General features: G+C 31.9%; 1 protein-coding gene across 1 annotated transcript in view; it reads right to left on the minus strand.

Moving 5' to 3' along the window:
* Positions 1-21,738, minus strand: part of shu (inactive peptidyl-prolyl cis-trans isomerase shutdown) — a 31,122-nt gene that overhangs the window by 1,512 nt on the left and 7,872 nt on the right. Inside the window, exons 2-3 of the mRNA XM_035359495.2 lie at positions 19,467-19,686; positions 7,703-7,833 (exon numbers count right to left, since the gene is read on the minus strand). Of these exons, the coding sequence (XP_035215386.1) occupies positions 7,703-7,833; positions 19,467-19,686 (351 nt within the window). The remainder of the gene's footprint in view (positions 1-7,702; positions 7,834-19,466; positions 19,687-21,738) is intronic.

A 21,738-nucleotide genomic window follows, 5' to 3' on the forward strand; every position in this document is an offset into this window, starting at 1 on the left:
GTCCTCAACAACTCCTAATTTTATGAATTTGACACATATTATTTTACACGTGATGAACCTCTGCATTTTTGTGCAATATGGGAGGGGGACTTTAACACTCTTTACTAGCATAACAAACTGCTACAAAGGAATGAACTCAACTGATGGAAATCAAACTGCACACCTGAATTCCTTCTACTTTCCTTAAATTAGTCCATTAAGAAATCATTATCATTATTTTGGAAATGACCATAAATATCACAAATGAAATATTTTTAACAGTTTAAGGAATACTGAAAGTATGCAAAAAATTCTTTCTAAAATTGTTTAAACTGCACAAAAGAAGTTTTTTTTATACTTAAGGCCAAGCAAAGAAAGAGCAGGGTTACATAAATTGAATCAGCGTAAACTGGGATATTGTTGTAAATATCAAAGTATTAAAAATATCATTCAAATAAACTTTTTTTTAAATTTGCCAGTCTGTAATGAAACTTCATGAAACATTTTATTTATGTTATATTTCTTATATGTAATTATACACAAGTCCTTTTCTAAACTTTTTATGTGTTTGGTAATATAATGCTACATTTAAACTAAGCTCTGTAGTTATGCTACATTCTCAAATTACCAAAAATGATTCCAATTTTTCTGATATGAATATTCATCAATAAATGGCAAATCCAAATTTCTACTGCCCGATTTGATTGCAGTGGCTATATATAGTCTTGAGCTGGCCTTGATTATGATTCATCTATCCAAAGTCAAAAGCTCCGTTTCTGACACTGAAAAATCACTGCAAAGAAATTTAAAAACTGCACTGAGTATGTTCATATTTTCAAAATGATTAACATCTTTGTCCATGGCTGAAAAGTATGCTGATTAGAATTAATCAACAAAGTTTTCTTCTAATCCTTGTACATTTTAAAAAATTAGTAGGGATTCCGCAAAATGATGGATAGGTTAAAATTTTTTAAAATTATTATTTTAAATAATTAAATAATTTAAAATTATTGAATATTATTTTAAAGGTTACAAGCATAAAAGGTTGAAAAATGCTGTATGCTAACTATTGCAAAGAAATGTATTATAAACTTGCAAAATTTCATCAATATGAAACTTAACTTCTGCCTTATTTTTGAATAAAACCCTGCTATATGATGATGCGAATACTCAACAAAAGTAAATTCAGCAATTTTAGTACAAATGTAAATATTGTGCTTAGCTGATGACTTAAAACAAAATTGCCTCATTAAGATGTGTAGAAATGGCAGTGCTATATTTCCCATGCAATTTCACTCGGAAGAAAGAAAAAAATGACTGGCCTTTCTGTAGGAAACTACAGCAGAATTTCCTGCATTTAGTTTACTTGGGTACTGGTGAGCTTTTGTTTGCAAAAAATACATACATAACAAAATATATTTAATACCCATATTCCATAGCTTTTCTGCATTCAAAGTTTATTGTTACAAATATATGACAGCTTTTACTTAAAAAAAATTTGGATAATATTATTCCTTTTGCAAAAATTGTTTAAGAAAAAGCTTTCTGATGAAACCCTAACAGCATGTTAGACTCTTGACAATGTTCTGCTTATGTACTGTTTCAAATGAATAATGCTTTTTTCCCTAAATCGTAGTATTTCAAACAAAGAGCAAAAGACATAAAGCATTCTTTCAATATTTTTATTTAATAAAGTATTCACAATTTATGGGAACTAATTGTTTATTTATTTTTTCTTCTCGAGAAAGATCACAGAAATGTCTACATCTAACACAAATTACATACTTTAATGTAAATTTGATGAAAACTTGAATAAAATTTTTCGGTACTTGCATATTTTCCCATTTACCCTTTCTCGCAAGTAATCATATAAAATTAAAAAAAAAAAAAAAAAAAAAAAACTGAAACAGTTCAGATTTTAATGATTGCCCAAAAGCATTTATTAATGTTTTTTATTCTCTCGCTGAGCTCACAGACTGCTGTTGCACTCACACCTGCTAGCTGTATTATTAAGCACCATTTTCTATGAGCTTACACCATATATAATTCAAGAACAGAATTACAGCCTATGTTTAGAATTCCTGATGCAGTGTTAAGTGTTGGTGTAACATCTTCTATTTTTTACAATCTCTTCTCAGTTCATCATATCAATGATCAATATTCTTCGTAAGACGGCCAACAAAACTTCCTTTTTGTGTGTATTTTTATTATTAATGTTTTGTGTATTAACTGTATTTATTAGATATGTTCTTCACATTTATGTTACATAAACTTCAATTCAACAGCAAATTGACAAAATATTTAAAAACAACATACCTTTAGAATTTCCGACAGACAGTCTCACATGCTGGAGATAAAAATATTTTATTCCGTTCAATGTTGCCACAGATCACTTTCAAATCATTGAGTTTGTTAGTCAAAAATTCATTAAAGTTTTACAAAACATGAAATAGACAATAAAACAAATTCCAAATTCAGGCTTCTTGGTGCACATGTTTGGGTGGAAGGCTACGTTATTCAAAAATTAATGGCTCTAAGTATCATCGGTTTCTTTAAAAATAATGCAAGGCAATAGTATTTGGTGGCAACCTTTTGAAAAGTGATTCAACATTTATAGGAATGATGCAAAAATCCCATTTCAAGACTAATAGCCTATTGGGGCTAACGCCCTTTCTGGCTAATAGCTGTCATCAAACTATACAGTGGTGGCCAAAATTGTGGACACTTTTAGAAATTTTTATGTTTTTGAACTTTGTATGCTTATAGAAAATGTTACGTTTTGCAAAATGCAAACTTGTATATATCATTTTAAAGAGAATTTATTATTGAATTCAATACAAAACACAAAATTCAATTATTTGCAATACAAAAAAGTTATATATACTTTAATATAAATAAAAAACACAGTTATGAAGTGGTTTGTAATGTCTAGCTTTCCTGGCCAGTCACTGTTCTTGTTCTGAGAACCAATCAAATGTTAGTAACTGCCAGTAGAAGCTGACATCATGTTTACACTTGAAACAATTCATTATTTTGCTTTGTTCTGTAGAAGGAGGACCTGTTTCTTATACACTGCAATTACAAGTAGGAATTTTTGTAAAAATTTTTAATATTTAGTCAAGAAGCAATGACATCAAATAAAAGAGTAGATTGGACACCTAGAAAGAGATGTAATATTATTGTGTTACAAGAAAGTGGTCTTTCCTATGCTGAAATTGCAAGACAGGTGGGTGGTTCAGTGACTACATCTGGAGTCCGAAAGTTTTGTTTACGATATCAGGAGACAAATTCAATAAAAAACAAAGAAGGAAAAGGTCGAAAAAGGTGCACCACATCTATTGATGACAGAAGAATAAAAAGACTAATAAAGAGAAGAATAAAAAGTCTCCAAGATAGAAAAGTGTTATCAGTGGCCATCAGAAGTGATCTGAATGGTGTTGGTGTTTCTGTCAGTTCAAGAACAATCAGGAGAAGATTAACAGATGTTGGACTGAGAGGTAAAATTCCACGAAAAAAGCCTTATCTTAATTTTCAGCAACGAAAAAAAAAGACTACAGTGGGCAAAGGAACACATTAATTGGACAGATGATCAGTGGTCACAAGTTATATGGAGTGATGAAACTAAGATATCGTTATTCGGTAGTGATGGACGAAAATATGTAAGACGTAGAATAGGAGAAAAGCTACATCCTGACTGCATTCAAGCAACTGTGAAGAACCCAGTTAGTGTTATGATTTGGTCATGCATGTCAGCAGATGATATTGGTTGCCTTCATGTCATCGATGGGACACTGAATGCCAGAAAATACATTGACACTATTCTAGAACTAAAACTTCTACCTTCCATCAGAGATCTTTTTCCCAACAATGCTTTGTTTATTTTTCAGCAGGATTCTGCTCTTTGCCACACGGCCAAAATATCAAAAGAGTGTTTTCGTACAAAGAGCATTAAATTGTTGTCATGGCCAGGAAACAGTCCTGACCTCAATCCTATCGAAAATTTGTGGCACCGTTTGAAAACTCTTGTCCTAATGAGGCGCCCATCAAATAAAAGGGAACTAATTGAGGCTATAATTGTTTCCTGGCATCACGTAATAACGAAAGAAGAGCTTTTAAAACTCTTGTCAGCTCAATGAAACGTAATGTGAAGCTGTAATCAAAAATAAAGGATACCCTACTAAGTACTGATAACTCACTGCAATCATCACTGTCTAATGTATATATATTGATAACTTTTTTTGTATTGCAAATAATTGAATTTTGTGTTTTGTATTGAATTCAGTAATAAATTCTCTTTAAAATGATATATACAAGTTCGCATTTTGTGAAACGTAACGTTTTCTATAAGTATACAAAGTTCAAAAACATAAAAATTTCCAAAAGTGTCCACAATTTTGGCCACCACTGTATAAATCTAGTGACAGTAATGGACAAGTGTGGCATCACAACAGATTCATGAGATCTTTGGTTTCTTGCAACTCTGATCCTTAACAAGCAAGTATAATTTTTGTAAAAGAACATACAAATAAACTGCTATTTCTTTGTTTTTTCCCCTGCTGACTTCTGAAAAAAAAATTATTGAAATTTAAGAATTATTAAAATTATACAGTAGAGCAGCAGGGGTGTATTTTCAAAATTATGGAATGGCTAGACAGAATGTGGCAATCACTAAAATGGCAAAATAAAAGATACTGCAAAATCACTCAACAAAACAGTGTTACCATGAATTGGTTGCTGAAATGATTAGAGCGAATTAAAAAAAAAATTTTGGGCGAATAATCTCAAAACTTAGGTTCATATTTACTTAAGTTTTTTTATATGCTATATTGTAACTTATACCTGTTGATTTTCTATTTAATTCAAGAGTGTGTGGGGAATCGCTTACTTTTTCCCCCAACATATGGCCGCAATATCCAGAACTTGATGTCTTTCCCCATCGCAAAAGTGCATTATGGGATGCTAGAGAATGTTCTGTTCTTTTGGACCCTGCAATGATCTAGCTAGCAGCATGTGATCTAGCTTCTTTAATAGCAAAAGCAATAATTAAAATTATGTATTTGTTGGTGAATTTTATTCTAAGGCAGGGGTCTCCAAACATTTCAGACCCTGAGCCATAGTGGCTCTTTCACAAAGCTTCGAGGGCCAAGATCCAATTAATTCATCATACCACAGTGATGCAATTATGATGAAGTGATTTTTGTGATTGGTTTTATATACATAACCATCGAAAAGCTTTTATTTTTAGACTTTCATGCAGTTTCACCTAACATAAATTTCTTAAAGCTGTTTCCAAACATTTGCAAAAATACATTTTTGTCCCAGAACATTACAGATTTCTTCAGTTTAGTATGTACTTTACTTTTCAATTGTTTTACCTACCCGCTGTCACAATTTATCAGCACATTTTTATTTATTTTTGTTCACATGCAAACTCTCACTCACAAGTATTTCATATTTTGGTATCTCCAAGATTAAAATAAATTACGACAAAATTTAAAAAAGAAATCTGAAAGGTTTCAGGTTTTAAATTACATCCAAAGAGGCTTTTTTTAACATTTTCTGTGTTACCTTTATTTATTTATTATCATGCTCCTTGCACTTAAATCATAAAATTCAGTTCAACAGCAATTCACAAAATAATTTTAAAATAACCATATCTTTAGAATTTCCCATACACAATTCCATGCGCTGGAGATAAAAAGATCCCCCCCCCTCCGGTAGACTGTTGCCATTGCTCGATTTTAAATCCTTGAGTTTGTTAATCAAAAATTCGTTAAAATTTTTACAAAATATGAAACCGATAATAAAAAAAATTCCAAAGTTGGTCTTTCAGATGCCCATATTCGCAGTAGGATTACGTAATTCAAAATTTGATGGCTCTAGGTAATGGTTTCATTACAATGCCAGAAACATACATACATTTATGCAGATTTTTCATTACTTAATTTCTTCAAATATAATAACAGTGGTGGCAACAGTTTGAAAAGTGAAACAAACATTCAGAGTGATTCAACGCAAAACGAAAACAATAGTCCTTTAGGGACAAAGCCCCTTTGGACTAATAAACAGAACAAAAAATTAAGTTTTAAAGAAAATCACTATTGAAAATTTCTATGAACTGACCCAGAGTACAACTATGAAAGTAGGAAAGATAACACACAAAACATGTATTCTTGTAAAAAGTACAATGAGAGTTTTGTACTTCCTTGTGCAAATTGAAGGAAGTATTGTAATCGCGAAAAATTTAGGATATCATAGTTCAATGAAAATAACCTCTCTTGAACTCATTTGAATGATTTTTTGTGTGTGACATCAGTACGCACGCACAGAATAAAGGACTCTTTTTCCAAAAATGGAATCGGGAGAGATTTTTTTTATCACGTTTGTATGTATCTCGCATACTTAAAAAACTGCAATAACATGTAGTTGTGCACCTCCCATTTTGATTGCAATCGGCTGCGTCAGAAGTCTCTATCTCTCTCTATATATAACATCCACTCTGTTACCTGGCTCGGTGAGCTCATTTTTTTATTCTTATATGTTTGTAAAATGTGCATTTTTTGCTATAAAAGTGACTGAATTATGTTGTTCTTATATTTGTGTTAAGGTTTTAATGAATTGTGTTAATCTGCATGCAATCGTAGAATTATCGACAATTTAAAGCTGTTTAAGTGCTACTAAGCCTAATGAAGCTGCCATTTGTTTACATTTAATGCCTCTTGCTTTGTTTGAAAATGTTTTGAGTTTTTATCTATTTTTGTTTTGCCGCGTAGTCACAACTGAATTGATTGAATGACACATGTATATCAAATGTAATTCGAGGAAATAAGTTTTAAAGAAGTACAGCAAAAAATGCATAATTTAAAAGACGTATGAGGAGGTCATGCGTGACCACATGAAATTTTTTCATGTAGAGTGTTACAGAACTTCACTTATTGTAAATTTAGAAACGGTTTTATGTTATATAAAGAACATGCATGACAGGCTACGCATTTTTAGATTGGCTGTTACATAAAACAGTTAATGTATCACAAAAATTTATAAATTACTTTAAATTTTTAGTTTAAAGGGGCAATTCGCCTAGAAGGACTATTAATTTCGTTTTGGCATTTTGCGTTGAAAACTTTAAATGGTGTATCACTTTCCAAATTGTTGCCACCAAATATTAGAGCCCAGTATTATATTTAAAGAAATTAGATAATGAAGAATTTGCATGAATGTATGTATGTTTTTTGCATTGTGATAAAACAACGATACCTAGAGCCATCAAAATTTGAATAATATAATCTTCCATAGAATATGGGCATGTGGAAGCCCTAACTTGAATTTGAAATTTGTTTTTATCGATTTCATATTTTGTAACACTTCAAATAATTTTTTATTAACAAAATAAGCGATTTCAAAGCGAGCAATGGCAACACTGTGCGGGGAATCGAAAATTCTAAAGATATGCTCATTTTAAAATTATTTTGCGATATTGCTGTTGAACTGAATTTTATGGTTTGAGTACATAGAACATAGAACATGATATTTAATAAATAAAGGTAACACACAAAAGGTTAAAAACACATACATACACAATCGCCATTACCACAAGTGATTCAAACTTCTATTGGAATAGCCCATACAAATTTGACGGAATCTCTACAAACCTTCACAGTTGATGGGAAAATACAGAAGTACAAATTTTTTAAGTTTTTTAATATTTTAAAACTATACTCACAAAAATTTATAAGGCCTGTTTCTTAGATGTGTTGAATCAAATGGAAGCTTTGAATTTTCCAAATAAGCATCATAATGAATCATAACCACAGATTTCTCTGGTATCACAATACCTAAACCATGCTTTATGATCTAAAGAATAAAATGATTTAGTTTATACAAAAATTAACAAAATAAAATTACAGAATCATATTCTAAGCTTTCAGAAAGCACTTTAGAAAGTTCTAATGTAAGATTTTATATGCTTAGAATATAATTTGGTCGGCAAAGGAATTTAATAGAAGAATAGTTTCCTTGCAAGAAAAATTATACTAAAAATTGAGAAAATTCTACGTTTAATAGCTATTAATGGCATTAATAAGCTAAATATATAAACTTTCCTTCTACATTAGAATAAGCAAAACAATATTTTCTTTAAAAAATTAAAGTGACTTAAAACTTTTTGAAATATATTGTATTTACATCAAATTTGGTACCAAACACATATATGAAAATACTCAAAATATTTTCTACCATCAAAAAAATGATTCTTGAACATAGTTTGAGGAATCCTTGGGTCCAAGTATTTTTGTGATCAATTTTCTATGCATAATGTATCTGGTTGTGACAAAAGTTTTCCGCCAAAAAACATTCTGAATAAAGTTAGGGAAGAAAAACATGAAAACAGTATCTTTAGTGTGGTAACATGAAAACATGAAAACAGTAACACCAGCAAGATGTAGCTGCAGGTGTGAAACTCATTTGTCCTTATCTGCTTAAATCAGCTCATGCCGCACTCAGTGATTGAACTTGTACATCAAGTTTATGCGATGTATAGCGCAGCTAATGGACATGGCACTAATGTCCGACTCCTTTGCAAGCTCTTGAGTGGTTACACACCGATCTTCTTCCACAAGTTCTTGCAGGTGGGCCTCAATAACATCAGTAGGCTGGCCAGAGTGCTCTGGTTTTTGAATGTCAAGGGTCCTTGTTTTTGAACTTTCAATACCAAACCTTCACAGTGTATATTAATATCTAAAGCTGTATACATGATTTGGTGATATTCCTTAGCTGGCTTTTTGCAAAAGAACCGCAAGTGAATGATGGTTCTAATTTGGTAGCATGATAGTTCCATTTCAGACACTTAGTATTTAATTATAATGATATATTTTTACAAATTTTACAACACAGTGTTTTAAAGCAAGTCTCTCTTTGAAATGCCCAAAATCGCTTGACAAAATTATTACATGGCAATGTTAACTTTTTGCGCAGATGATATTTATTTGCAGTGGCATGAAACTTTTGTTAAAATTCGATATAAATAAACATAGTGAATACTTTTGTTGTGACCATCTATCTATGATGTGTTGGCTTTAGTTTTCCACATGCAAATTTTGATCGGAGGACAATCGGCGGTAAGCTAACGTGGTTGCCGCTGACGTCAAGATCGGCGGGTTGGCAGAGGATAATATATATGTACGCCGGTATCGGCGAATGTTCTTGTTCTCTTGTGTGATTATCAGTTAGCTTTATGCTAGTTTGCTTTCACTAAATGATTTTAAATGTAAAGGCTACAGTGTTAGCTCTTTTATTTTATTTACGGAATAAAGCAAGAATTTTATTTAGTTTAGTCTTAGCTTTATTTAAGGGAAGCAAAAACATGCTTTGCTTTTATCACCACTGACAACAGGGTTATGGGCCCCGCGCCAACAGCTAATCAGTCATCCAGTTCAACTCTGCATTGAAGGAATGTAGGTGAAGAGGGCCGTTATCCACGAAAAGAAGTTGACCTGTCTTAGAAGTTTGTTCAAGTCGTTGTGCTCATACTTAATTGAAGATGTCATTACTACCTGAAGGTTTTGAGTTGTTAAACCATGACAACTGGGATCGATGGAAAGTCGACATGAAAATGCTGTTACTGTATAGAAATTGTTGGAGCTTCATAGAAGACAAAGAAGAAGAATTAGATAAAAGTGCAACAAGGCGTGAAAAGCAGGAGTTCACACTGAGGGAGAACAGAGCCTTCACTACATTATATTATGGAATTAAAGCTGAGTTCAGGCCGCTGATACAAGAATGTTCAAGTGGTAAAGAAGCGTGGGAAGTTCTACAGAAGCAATTCGAACCCAAAACAAGTGCAGAAGTAGCGGAAATGGGTCGTAGATACTGCAGCTACAACTCATTTCTGTAATAATAGAAATTTAATGACAAATTTTGAAGAAATAAACGATATACATATGTCTTTAGCTGTAGGAAATTGTGAAAGTAAAGTACTAGGAAAGCGTACTGTCAAATTTGCAGTAAAAGTAGGCAATCGAATAAATTGGATTGCGTTCGATAATGTGTTATATAATCCAAATCTAAGAAGAAATTTATTATCGGGAGCAAGGTTAGAAAAGGCTGGTGCTCATTTTGTGATTTCAAAAGGGAAGATGTGGATATACTTTAATAATTGGGATAGATTATGCTACGCTAAACGATATGACGGACTTTATCACGTAAAACCATTTTGATATGCAACAGGTAAAAGGGAAGCTAGTTACGGTATAGAAATTGGAAAGTTAAATAAAATAGACGATGCAATGCTATGGCATCGGAGATTTAGCCACATAAATTTTGATTATATTAAGAAAACTAGTAAGAATCAAAGCGTGAAAGGGTTACCAGAAATTGAAAAACCAATAGAGAGGTGTAAATCGTGTATTATTGCTAAATCTAGTAGAATAACTTTTAAATCTGTTCCGAAGAGATCGGATAAACCATTGCAGTTGGTTTATTTAGACGTTTGTTGCCCACTACCAGTTCCATCTAAGGGTGGGAGTAAATATTTTCTTGCTATTGTAGATGACTATAGTGGATTAGTAACAGTGTATTGTATGAAAAATAAAAACAAATCGTTCTACAACTTTAAGAATTATCATAGGCAAATGGAAAGACTGACGAATAGAAAATTAATAAGTATACGCACCGATAATGGTGGGGAATTCTGTAACAGGCAATTCGAAGGGTACTTAGCCGAAAATGGAATTAGTGTTGAACGCACGAACACGTACACCCCAGAAGAGAATGGTGTGTGTGAACGTTTTAACCGAACGGCATTAGACGCAGGTAAAGCTATGCTTAATGATGGTAAAATGGGGAAAGAATGGTGGGCAGAAGCTCTTGGCTGTTTCGTACATACGTGGAACAGAGTATGTCATAAAAGCAACCGAACCCCTTATGAAATGTTCCTAAATAGAAAACCCAGTGTCGTTTATTTTAAAGTATTTGGTTGTCAAGCCTATGTTGCCGTGCCAAAACAGATTAGGAATAAATTAGAAATGAGGTGCAAAGAAGGAATCATGGTAGGATATGCGAAGGAAACTAGAGGTTATAGGATATGGCTGCCAGAAGAACGCAAATTAATAGAAACCTGTAATGTGAAGTTCGATGAAAAACTGTATGCAGCAAATGGCATCCTGGAACAGATATCAAAACCTAAATTTAAAAGACTAGAGGAATCTGAGCAATTAGCAGAATCAGATGAAGAACAGGAAATTTCTAGAGAAGAAATAAAGTTGTCAGATGACAAATCTACTTCGAAAGAAGTATCAGACTTAAACTGGCAAAGAAAAGCAGTTAAAAGGCCAGATGGAACACGTACAGACATATATTATTATGTAGAGGGAACAGACACCCGTTTTAGATCCTATAATGATATTGAAAAGTATTGTGATGCAAGAAATATTAAATATGAAAAAGATAAGCTCGATTTTAGTGGAAAAAACGAATACTCGGGGAAAGTTAATTTCGTAGAACAGGAGACTAGCTCTGTGTCTGAAGAGGCAAATTCCGTAGAAATAGTTATCCCACAAAATTTTAAAGAAGCACGAAAATCAGTAAATGCCGAAGAATGGGATAAGGCAATGAAAGAAGAAATCGACACAATAAAGAAAAGAAAGGCTTGGGAATTAGTCGAAAAGCCAGAAAATAAAACTATAATAGGAAACAAATGGGTCTTATGCTAAAAAGAAATGAAAAGAATCAAGTGGTTAGATACAAAGCACGCTTAGTAGCACAGGGATTCAGGCAGAAAAGAGGTGAAGATTTTGATGACGTTTACAGTCCTGTAGTAAATTTTTCAATCATAAGAATATTTTTCACTATACTGGTATGTTTATATGGATGGACTAATTGTCAGTTAGATGTAACGAACACATATTTATATGCAAACCTAAATGAGAAAATATATATGACCCAACCAGAGGGATTTATCGAAGAGGAAAATAAAGTGTGTTTATTACACAAGGCCATTTACGGTCTACATCAAAGCGGCCGTGAATGGTTTTGTGAATTTGAAAGTACTTTAGAAAATCTACATTTTAAGAAAATACAATGGTGTAATTGTGTTTATAAGGGTTCAAATGTAATTCTCTTGTTATATGTAGATGATATTGTGATTTTTAGTAAAGATCAATATAGTATAGATAAAGTAATTTCACAGCTGAGTACGTTTTTTTATCTTAAAGTATTAGGCAAAACTAAAACGTTACTTGGAATTGAATTCTTAGAGAATGAGAATGGGGTTTTTATACATCAGCAAAAATATATCGAAGAAATTTTTGAAAAATTTAAACATTTCCAGATACCAATAACTTCACTTCCCATAGCTAAGGGCACTATTCTTACAAAATTAGATTGTCCATCTACAAGTGCAGAAATTGTGGAAATGCATACATTACCCTTTAGAAATCTGTTAGGATGTTTAGTTTTTGTAGCTAACAGGACAAGGCCTGATATTACATATGCAGTGAATATCTTATCACAATTTCAGGAGAATCCTGGAATTAGGCATTGGGAAGCATTGTTGAAATTGCTTGGTTATCTCAATAGTACTAAATTATATAAGTTTAACTTATCGAAGATTAAACATCTAAATTTATATTGTTATTCAGATGCTGATTATGCAAGTAATAGAGATGACCGCGTGTCCATGGGAGGATTTATATTATATTTAGATGAAGTACCGGTAATCTGGAAACCTGTTAAACAAAAATGTGTAAGTTTATCAACCATGGAAGCGGAGTATATCGCCTTATCTGAAGCAGCGAAGGAATTAATGTGGACGAAAAATGTCTTACAAGATGAAATTTTAAAGTTTAAGTTAAGAGAGTGTAAACTATTTTGTGATAACAAGTCTGCCATTGATTTTTCTAGATCGCCAATAGAAAATCGCCGAACTAAGTACGTAGACGTAAAAATATCACTTTGTTAGAAGACTAGCAAATGATGGAGTGTTTGACCTTGAATTTATCACCAGTAAATTAAATAATGCCGACTTATTTACAAAAGCAGCGACTGCTGTTAATTTAAGAAAGTTTTGTTTAGATGTTTTCAGTGTTTAAAGACAATAAATGTTTTCGTATAATGGAATTGAACTATGAACTTCTGTGCAAGTTTTGTTTTTATCTTTGCATGAGGAAAAGAGGGCCGTTTGTTGGCTTTAGTTTTCAACATGCAAATTTTGATCGGAAGACAATCGGCAGTAAGCTAACGTGGTTGCCGCTGACGTCAAGATCAGCGGGTTGGCCGAGTATAATATATATGTACGCCGGTATCGGTGAATGTTCTTGTTCTCTTATGTGATTATCAGTTAGTTTTATGCTAGTTTGCTTTCACTAAATGATTTTAAATGTAAAGTGTTAGCTCTTTTATTTTATTTACGGAATAAAGCAAGAATTTTATTTAGTTTAGTCTTAGCTTTATTTAAGGGAAGCAAAAACATGCTTTGCTTTTATGACCACTGACAACATGACCACTTTTGAATATAATCAGTATTCTTGAGAATATAAACAAACATTGGCAAGATATATGACTAAAACTATCTGGAACTTTTGGTAGTCTCCCAGAGAGGATTTGCAGTACAGTCAAAAGTCGTTAATTCGGACACCCATAATCCGAAATGATCTATAATCCGGACCTCAAAGCTAAAAACTTTCTGCGCATGCGCCGCGTTGACACCTGCGCATAAGACACATGCGCATGCGCGTAAGACCTCTTACGACTGCGCATTTGCGTGTGCACAAGCGCAGAATACGTTTTTGCGTGCTCGTTTTATGTATAAAGGACGATATAAGCTAAAATTATCTAATTATCTATTTCAGTTAATGTTGATGATTGCATTGTTCCTTAATTTTCGAAATGGATCCGGCTTATTATTTTTTGCAGACTGTAAGAGCAATACTATAAAAGTAAACTTGAACTTTCGATTATGTCAAATAGAATTTCCGATTCTGGAGTTCCCAAAAGATTGTACAAAACGAAAGTATGTTTCGATGTCCATCAAACAAAAAGTGAAATTGCTGCAAAAAATGGATAAAGACATGAAGAATGTGACAGAGAGGTTAGTGAAAATGAAAAAATTTCGATTGACAAGTTGGTATTCTCGGCACAGCAATTAACGGGACTTGAACAGCGAAACTTTGTAACTGAAAAAAAAATATGTCTGTTTATAGAATTAAAGAGAAAGTATTATCACATAAAACGAAGCAACTTAAACAACTTACATTGAAAGAAATGTTTAATAAAGTAAACAAATAAATATTAAGCTTTTTTTTGTAAATTTTGATACCCTTTAGATCATAATTGTTCTTTATTTCATAAATTACGGTTTCATATTTTTAATTTTAGAATTTCTGCATGCCATCTTACGAGATTTAAACTGATGATCTATAATCCGGAAAAATCGATAATCCGGAATCGAAGTCCCGACGAGTCCGGATTAACGACTTTTGACTGTATATGGAATGAAAACAGTATTTAGTGCCCTGGCCTCTTTTTTTTTTTTTTTTTTTTTTTTTCCTCTCATAAAATCAAAATAGCAAAATGATGAGAGAAAACATTTCCTAAAAGATGCTTTGCTGTATTCGCAAAAAAAATCTTGACCATTTTGAGCTACTGAAACAGACATGACAAATTCAAAATTTAGCAAAATTTTACATTACTTTTTAGAAAGTGTTCTGTAGTGGTATATTTCTGTACTTTGACAAAATAAAATCTCACATCTGTTTCCTATTAAATGCTTAGTTTCTGTACAAAGTAATCTCAATGTAAAGTTGAATTTTGTCTCATTCTGAACAAAAAATACTAATACACAACATTTTAAAAATTATGTAATATTAAAAATATTACAGAATATAAACTCGTGAGAAATCATTCTGTTATGTTACACAATTGCAAAAAAAGAAAACATGGTCCGATGAGATGATTCTCTGAAATTTCATGTACTTAAAACAGCAAACCAAGAAGAAATTTTTGACATTTACTGACAAGCACATGTATTTGAATAGAATGAGATTTTTTAAAAAAAATTTCTCTATCTGCTTTGTATATTACATTTATTGGAGTATGGCAATGGACTTCATAAATATGCTTTTAATTTCATTACCGTAGATTGAATAAATACTATTATAATTACAATCCTACTATTGACCAGAGCCAGTTCTAGGCCCATTTTGCTACCTAGTGCAATCTCTGTGGCTCTTACTTTTACCATACTTCACCAGTAGCCAAATGGTTAAGACCACTGAATACTAGTAGTTCGAGTTGGTTTGAGGTAGCTCTCATGGCTTTGCATTATTTACCTAAACTAATTCTAACACTCAATTCCTTCTTCAAACCACATTCAAGTCCCATCGAATGAGCTGGCTGCACGAGTATATTCATGGTTTTTGCATGTGTAATTTGGATAAAAGGCAGTTTTTCTTGGAAAATCCTCTACACAGGCATCTCTCCCATTAGGCAGATAGCATTCAACAGCTTTGGTGTTATCAAACCTAAGTTCTGAAAAAATTGGCATCATGTGCAAGTAGAATGACTGTAATGCCATTCCAGATGATAAATGATGATTACAAATCAATAAATTAATGTGTCACAGTTGCATTCAAATAATCTAAGTAAAAAAGTATTTTCGAATTCCTTCCACAACCAACATGTATACAGATAACACAAAGAAATATTTATGGAGCAAACAGAGTGAGGCCACCATCATTGGGAGTTACAAATATGCTATACTGAAGGGAGGGAGAAAATTTTGACTTCCTGAATTAGCTTAATTCAAAAATAGTTTTATTTCATCTGTCCTCTCAAATTTATTATAGCAGATCATGTGACTAATATCTATATGAAGTTTGAGAAAAATAAAAAATTTGAAGATATGCACTTCGTGCATGACATACATATTCGAAGACATAAATTAATTGCTGTTATGATTGATAAAAAGCTTGTCAATAACACAATTTACTTAACGTGTTTCTTATCTTTATATTCAGATGCAACTTTCAGCATAACTAGAGAAAATTTGTTACTTTTGATTTTTACTTTCATTATTTTTCTTGTTTTGCATATACAAAAATATACATTTATAGAGAAACATAAAAATCAAATTTGAAAAAATTCAAAATAAGTTGTGAAGTAAAAACAACAGAGAAATGACTTTCGATTGTACTATAGCACTAACTTTCCCAATCTTTATCACATATTGTTAATGATTTATATATAATATGATAATGGTTTACTTTTTTCATATCATAATTGGAAGACATTTTCCTGAACTTCAAATATTCAAATAAGCCAGATGATACTGGTATGAACAGGGCTGGTGCTAGATGTTTTGGCATTCGGTGAAATCTTTGCAGGTCCTAAATTCTAGAATTAAAAATTCTAAAAATTTTGCCATTCGTAAATTTTGTTGCTCGATGCTTCACTAAATTCTAAAATTTTTCCCACACGGTACAGCTGCACCAGACGTGATCATGATTTCAAAACACATAAGATCACTGCATTATTTTTTTGACAAATAGTTACAGAACAAGTTCCATCGGTGTTAACGGAGGCCCTCTTGCTTCATTTCCTCCCAAACCTGGCATTTGGATACTCGGCTTTTGAATGCAAAAACGAGTGGAATGATTTCTTCGAGGCTTACGGTATGGACCAGGTGACATTTTTTTAAATATATATATTTACATGTAATTATTAATTTTTACTCTTTCTTCTTGGAGGTCTTGAGAATTTATCACCTATTATTAGCCCTTAGTAATTGGCAGAGGCACTTTTAGGAAGGTATATTGTTTATTTCACTTTATTCTTTTGTACTAATACTTTCTCTTTAATTCTATAGATAGACATCATTTCTTGTTCAGTTATACAGTTGTATAGCACATTAATTGCTATGGTAAGAATTCCCATTAAATTTTCAATCGAAATTTTTATGTTCACAACAATCTCTCTGTCACTTTTTTTTCCTATTGGTAGTGTTATTTTTTAAATTTAGAACCATACTATGGATTTTGCTGTCTGTTAGTTGACTGATGATAGGTATATTTAAAATGGATTTTGTATACTAAATTAAAAACGTACAATTCCTCATTTATTCAAAATGATCCATACTATAAAAATTAAATTAGAATGAAGGTAGTAGATAACTAATCAATACAGTGACAGTTGAATACAAACAGAAGTATTTAACCAAACATAGTTTGGCTTTGAGAAGAAGGCACTGAGTCAGACAATTTCATTCTTCAAATATGGTGAGAGGTAATGTTTCCATGATAACATAACCAGAGTGGTTTTCTGATCTGGCACTGTTAGACCATTTTCTTGGTTAGAAATTATAATTTGAAATTAATGATAAAGTTATATTATTCATATATATATAGCAATTACAATCAAAAGAATCGTTTGGTCAAAAGTATGGCTGCCAAGTATTCGGTGTGAAAGGGTTAAGTTGGAAGTATATCAGCTTTTAGCATTAACATATACTTCCAACTTAACCCTTTCACACCGAATACCACACAAATATATCAGCATGAAACAGACTCACTTTCTGGCTGGTATGCTGTTATAACCAAGCCTTTCCTCATCCAACCCACCTGTCACGTGTTTGTGTAAGGGTTTTGGAACATTTTAGAAACCAATATTTTTGTCATCAAAATGGATTATATGCCCATAGGATTTTAGATACAGGTCGATTTGACCTTCTACCTCAAATGAGACAAAGGTGATTCACACACACTTGGATTTTGATTATATAAACATAAGGTGAAAAACATATTATTGACTCACAGACTTCCTGACAGGACTATTTAAATGCACACATGTGGTATTTATTGATGAATGTTATAGTTTTTTTTTTGGGGGGGAGAGCTAGAGCACTGGTTATGTCTTTAAATACATGCATGGTATTTTTTATGAATATTATGAGTTTTTTTTTTTTTCTAGGGCATTGGATGCTTGGGTTTGAAATATTTATGTTATGAGCATTAGAATGTTGAAGCATTGAAAATTTGTAACAGATTATATGAATCTATCAAGTTACATCTGTAACTTTATCATTTATACGAGAAAAGAAACACAGTTACAGAAACTTCAGGATTATATGGGGAAAGATTGTTAAATTTTTACTCGAAGAACTTATCAGGTTCAATGTTCCTTCTAACCTTCTTCGGGAACATACAAGGACCTGACTCGGAACAGAGAGCTTACTAAAGCTATGTTCACTAATTGTGGTAAGTAGACAGGATACAGACGAAGGGTATACAAAACCTTTTATTTTTCTCTATATACAATAACTTCTGTACTTCGGAATACACTGACCCTCCACTCGGGGTCTAACGTAAAAAAGTATAAAAATAAAACTAAACTCTAATTTAACTTTAGAATAATACACGTGGAAGATTGGCCTTATAATAACAGGAAGCGTATGTAGCACAGAGACTGTGAACACTACAATACGTTTTAATTTATCAAGAGGATTAAAACCTCTGGCCTGGAAGGCAAATAGCAACTGCGTAACTTCTAAGGTAAGCGGCCTGCGTTGACTCACTGCTTCCTCTCTTTCGCTTGGCAAAAAGCCACAACTTAAGTACTTGGCGTTCGCCAGACAAACTTTGCATAAAATCCTTCACGCTTATAATTCTGGCCGGAAGTAGAAAATAAGAAGTGATAGTAAAGATTTAAAATAAAATAAACGTTAGTAAAACTTAAGATCCTTACAAACTTTCTGATCGAGGGTACCATTTATATACTGGTCATGTCTCCATCATTGGACGACAAACTCTTTAGACTTGGAACAAATACTTATGACACTGTAATGAGGAGAAGGAAAGGAATGACTACAAATTTTTTGTCACCCAAAATACAAACTGCTGAGATGTTAGTTTTACAGAAAAAGAACTTAAACTTAATTGCTTTCAACGATAGATGGGAAGTGCTTTGTTCAAATGAAAGATTTAAGAAAGTGCTATGGCGATGCTTTATTTATTCACACTGGCAAAAATCCTTCTAAAAGGCAAATCAGCTGTTATGAATGAAAAGATTGTTAATGTAGGACTCTGTGTAGATCTCTGTTTTAAAATTTATCTTACTAAAAATGAATTTTAAGTAAAATGCTTAGTTTTCAAATATATAATATCAAAAGTTACTAACAAGTAAGTAAATACTGAACAAAATTAATATGGAAAAAATATTTAAATAAAAATATTAAGTATATGAAATATGTAAATAAAAATATATATACAGCATATACTACATATATATTCTATACAACATTATTAAACAATATGTTCATCTTTCTGAAATTTTGTGATTTAAGCTCAGTAGTGAAAAACTCTGCAGCCCTGGAAAGACTCTCAAAAAGAAACTACTGGCTCCAGCGGTACATGTGCCTTTTGTCGTGAAAGGGTTAAAAATGAATAGATATGCCAATTTATCGCATTCGGACTATACTATCAACACTAAAAAGTAATTACCTCTTTCATAATTTGACCATCTTCAGTTATAGGTTTCATTTTTGTTTTCAGTTCTGCAAATGGTATACAAGCTCCACTTTTGAAGCTTAATTTACTTTCTCCTTCTATGTCAGCAATTTCTTGTTTGAAGTCAGTAAAACAGTCATCATCGAAGGATTCATCATCAGATGAACCACATTCTTCATGTTCTACTTCAAACTCAATGCCTTTTTCTAATTCTCTGGAATTAGAATAAAAATTACATAAAATATGAAAAGTTCAGCACACAGAAGCAATGAATTTTCAGTATTCAGTGACAATGATTGAATATGCAAGCTAAAACATAATTTTAGACATAACAAGTATATGGGATATACAAAGGAATAGTTCCCCCACCTGCTTTTAGGTAATAAATCTAAAAGCATGATACAAATTTAATTCCCTTCAGTTTTTAATAAATTTATATTTATTTCTAAAGATGACATAACAAATTTTAAATACTTCAAGGGATTTCACAATCTAATGTTAATAAAATACTTCAAAACAGCATTATCAGTTATTGGTTTGAAAAATAGAGGGAAAAAATAATTTTTATTTGTGCATGCTATTATTTCATATATGTGTTTATTATTATTGTTATTAATAGCTTTCTTGCTTGCATAAAGGAGATATAAGTGGTAATGAAAAATAACTAATAACAAATCTACTCTTTAATGGTCTTACCCTCTATCTTTGTTGATTAAACTAATAGTATTAAAAATGGGGAAAAAAAAAAAAAAACAGAATTATACATAGTAGCTCACATCTATTTTCAGACACTTGTATCTTTGAAATTTAATTACGTAGAACTTAATATTGAAATACACTCCAAATTTTTTCATAACATAATATTTTTTCTCTAATTAAGACACAATAACACGCCGAATAAATACTGATTCAGAAGTCAAACAACAAAAATCAGCGTTAATTCACAAAATTTTCACAGGACTAGTTTCGATGGTTTTACCGAACCATCATCTTCAGCTGCAAAACCGCAAATGAACAAGATAGGAAATAATGTTTAGATAAGATAAGAAAGCATGGACAAGAATATTCCTTTTATTCCTATGTTTTCCGTGCTCTTCAAGTTTGCTCCTCCAAACTAGCCCTTGATGAAGAACTAAATTATTTAAAAGCAATAGCTATTGACAGGGGCTTTTCACCCAACATTATTAATCAAGCAGTTAAAAAATTCTCATCTCAACACACTAAAAGCCACACTCTTATTTTAGGAGATTATAAAAATTCTTTTGTCATTCCCTTCTTTCCATCAATTAGCTATAAAGTTGCACATATTTTGCAGAAATTTAACTTTCGGGTTGTTTACTCTCCCATCAATAAAATTCCAACTTCTATACTCAAGGACCCCATTCCGGATATGAATTCCTGGGGTATTTATAGGATTCCTTGCCAGTGCGGTTTAATTTACATTGGCCAAACTAAGAGAGCCTTAAAATTTCGCGTCAAAGAACATGAGGCATATGTTAGAAAAAAGGAAACACAGAAGTCTTCTGTTGCTCAACATTGTTGGTCCGAAAATCACACTTTCAATTTTTCTGCTGCCAAAATTATTCAAAAAACATCTTCCATTGGAGAACTGGATTTTCTAGAGGCATTTCACATTCATAAAAATCTTTCTGTTCTAGTTAACGATCCTAATTCCAATCCAAATTTGCCTTCGGCTTTTAGAGAAATTATGTTTTAGTTCTGGTTTCGCCAACAGATGGCGCCACTTGCTTATTCTTGTCCAGGCTTTCTTATCTTATCTAAACATTATTTCCTATCTTGTTCATTTGCGGTTTTGCAGCTGAAGATGATGGTTCGGTAAAACCATCGAAACTAGTCCTGTGAAAATTTTGTGAATTAACGCTGATTTTTCTTGTTTGACTTCTGAATCAGTATTTTTCCTCTATTTTAAGATTTGCTTATTATGAAATAAATACCATCCAAACACTCTTTGCAATAAAATAATTTATTCTAAAAGTGTTAATCTGTAACTTGGATAATTCGGATATGCAAAAGTTTTGCTCAGATATTTTGGAAAATGTTTCCTGTCAATATTTTTTTAATAATAATTTATCAAGCAAAGCAGTAATAACAATTTTTGAAAAACCAATTTTGGTCTAGAAAAATTTTTAATAATAATCACATATAAGAATTATTGTCTGCATTTGGAAATTATTATGTTTTTAATAAAATATATCAACAGTTCCATATCTGAAAAAAACACGCGACAAAGTCCACAATTAGTCAT

The sequence above is a fragment of the Stegodyphus dumicola genome, chromosome 2 (assembly GCF_044657685.1).
Source record: "Stegodyphus dumicola isolate Sdum_Otavi_A_Nest chromosome 2, ASM4465768v1".
NCBI lineage: Eukaryota > Metazoa > Arthropoda > Arachnida > Araneae > Eresidae > Stegodyphus > Stegodyphus dumicola.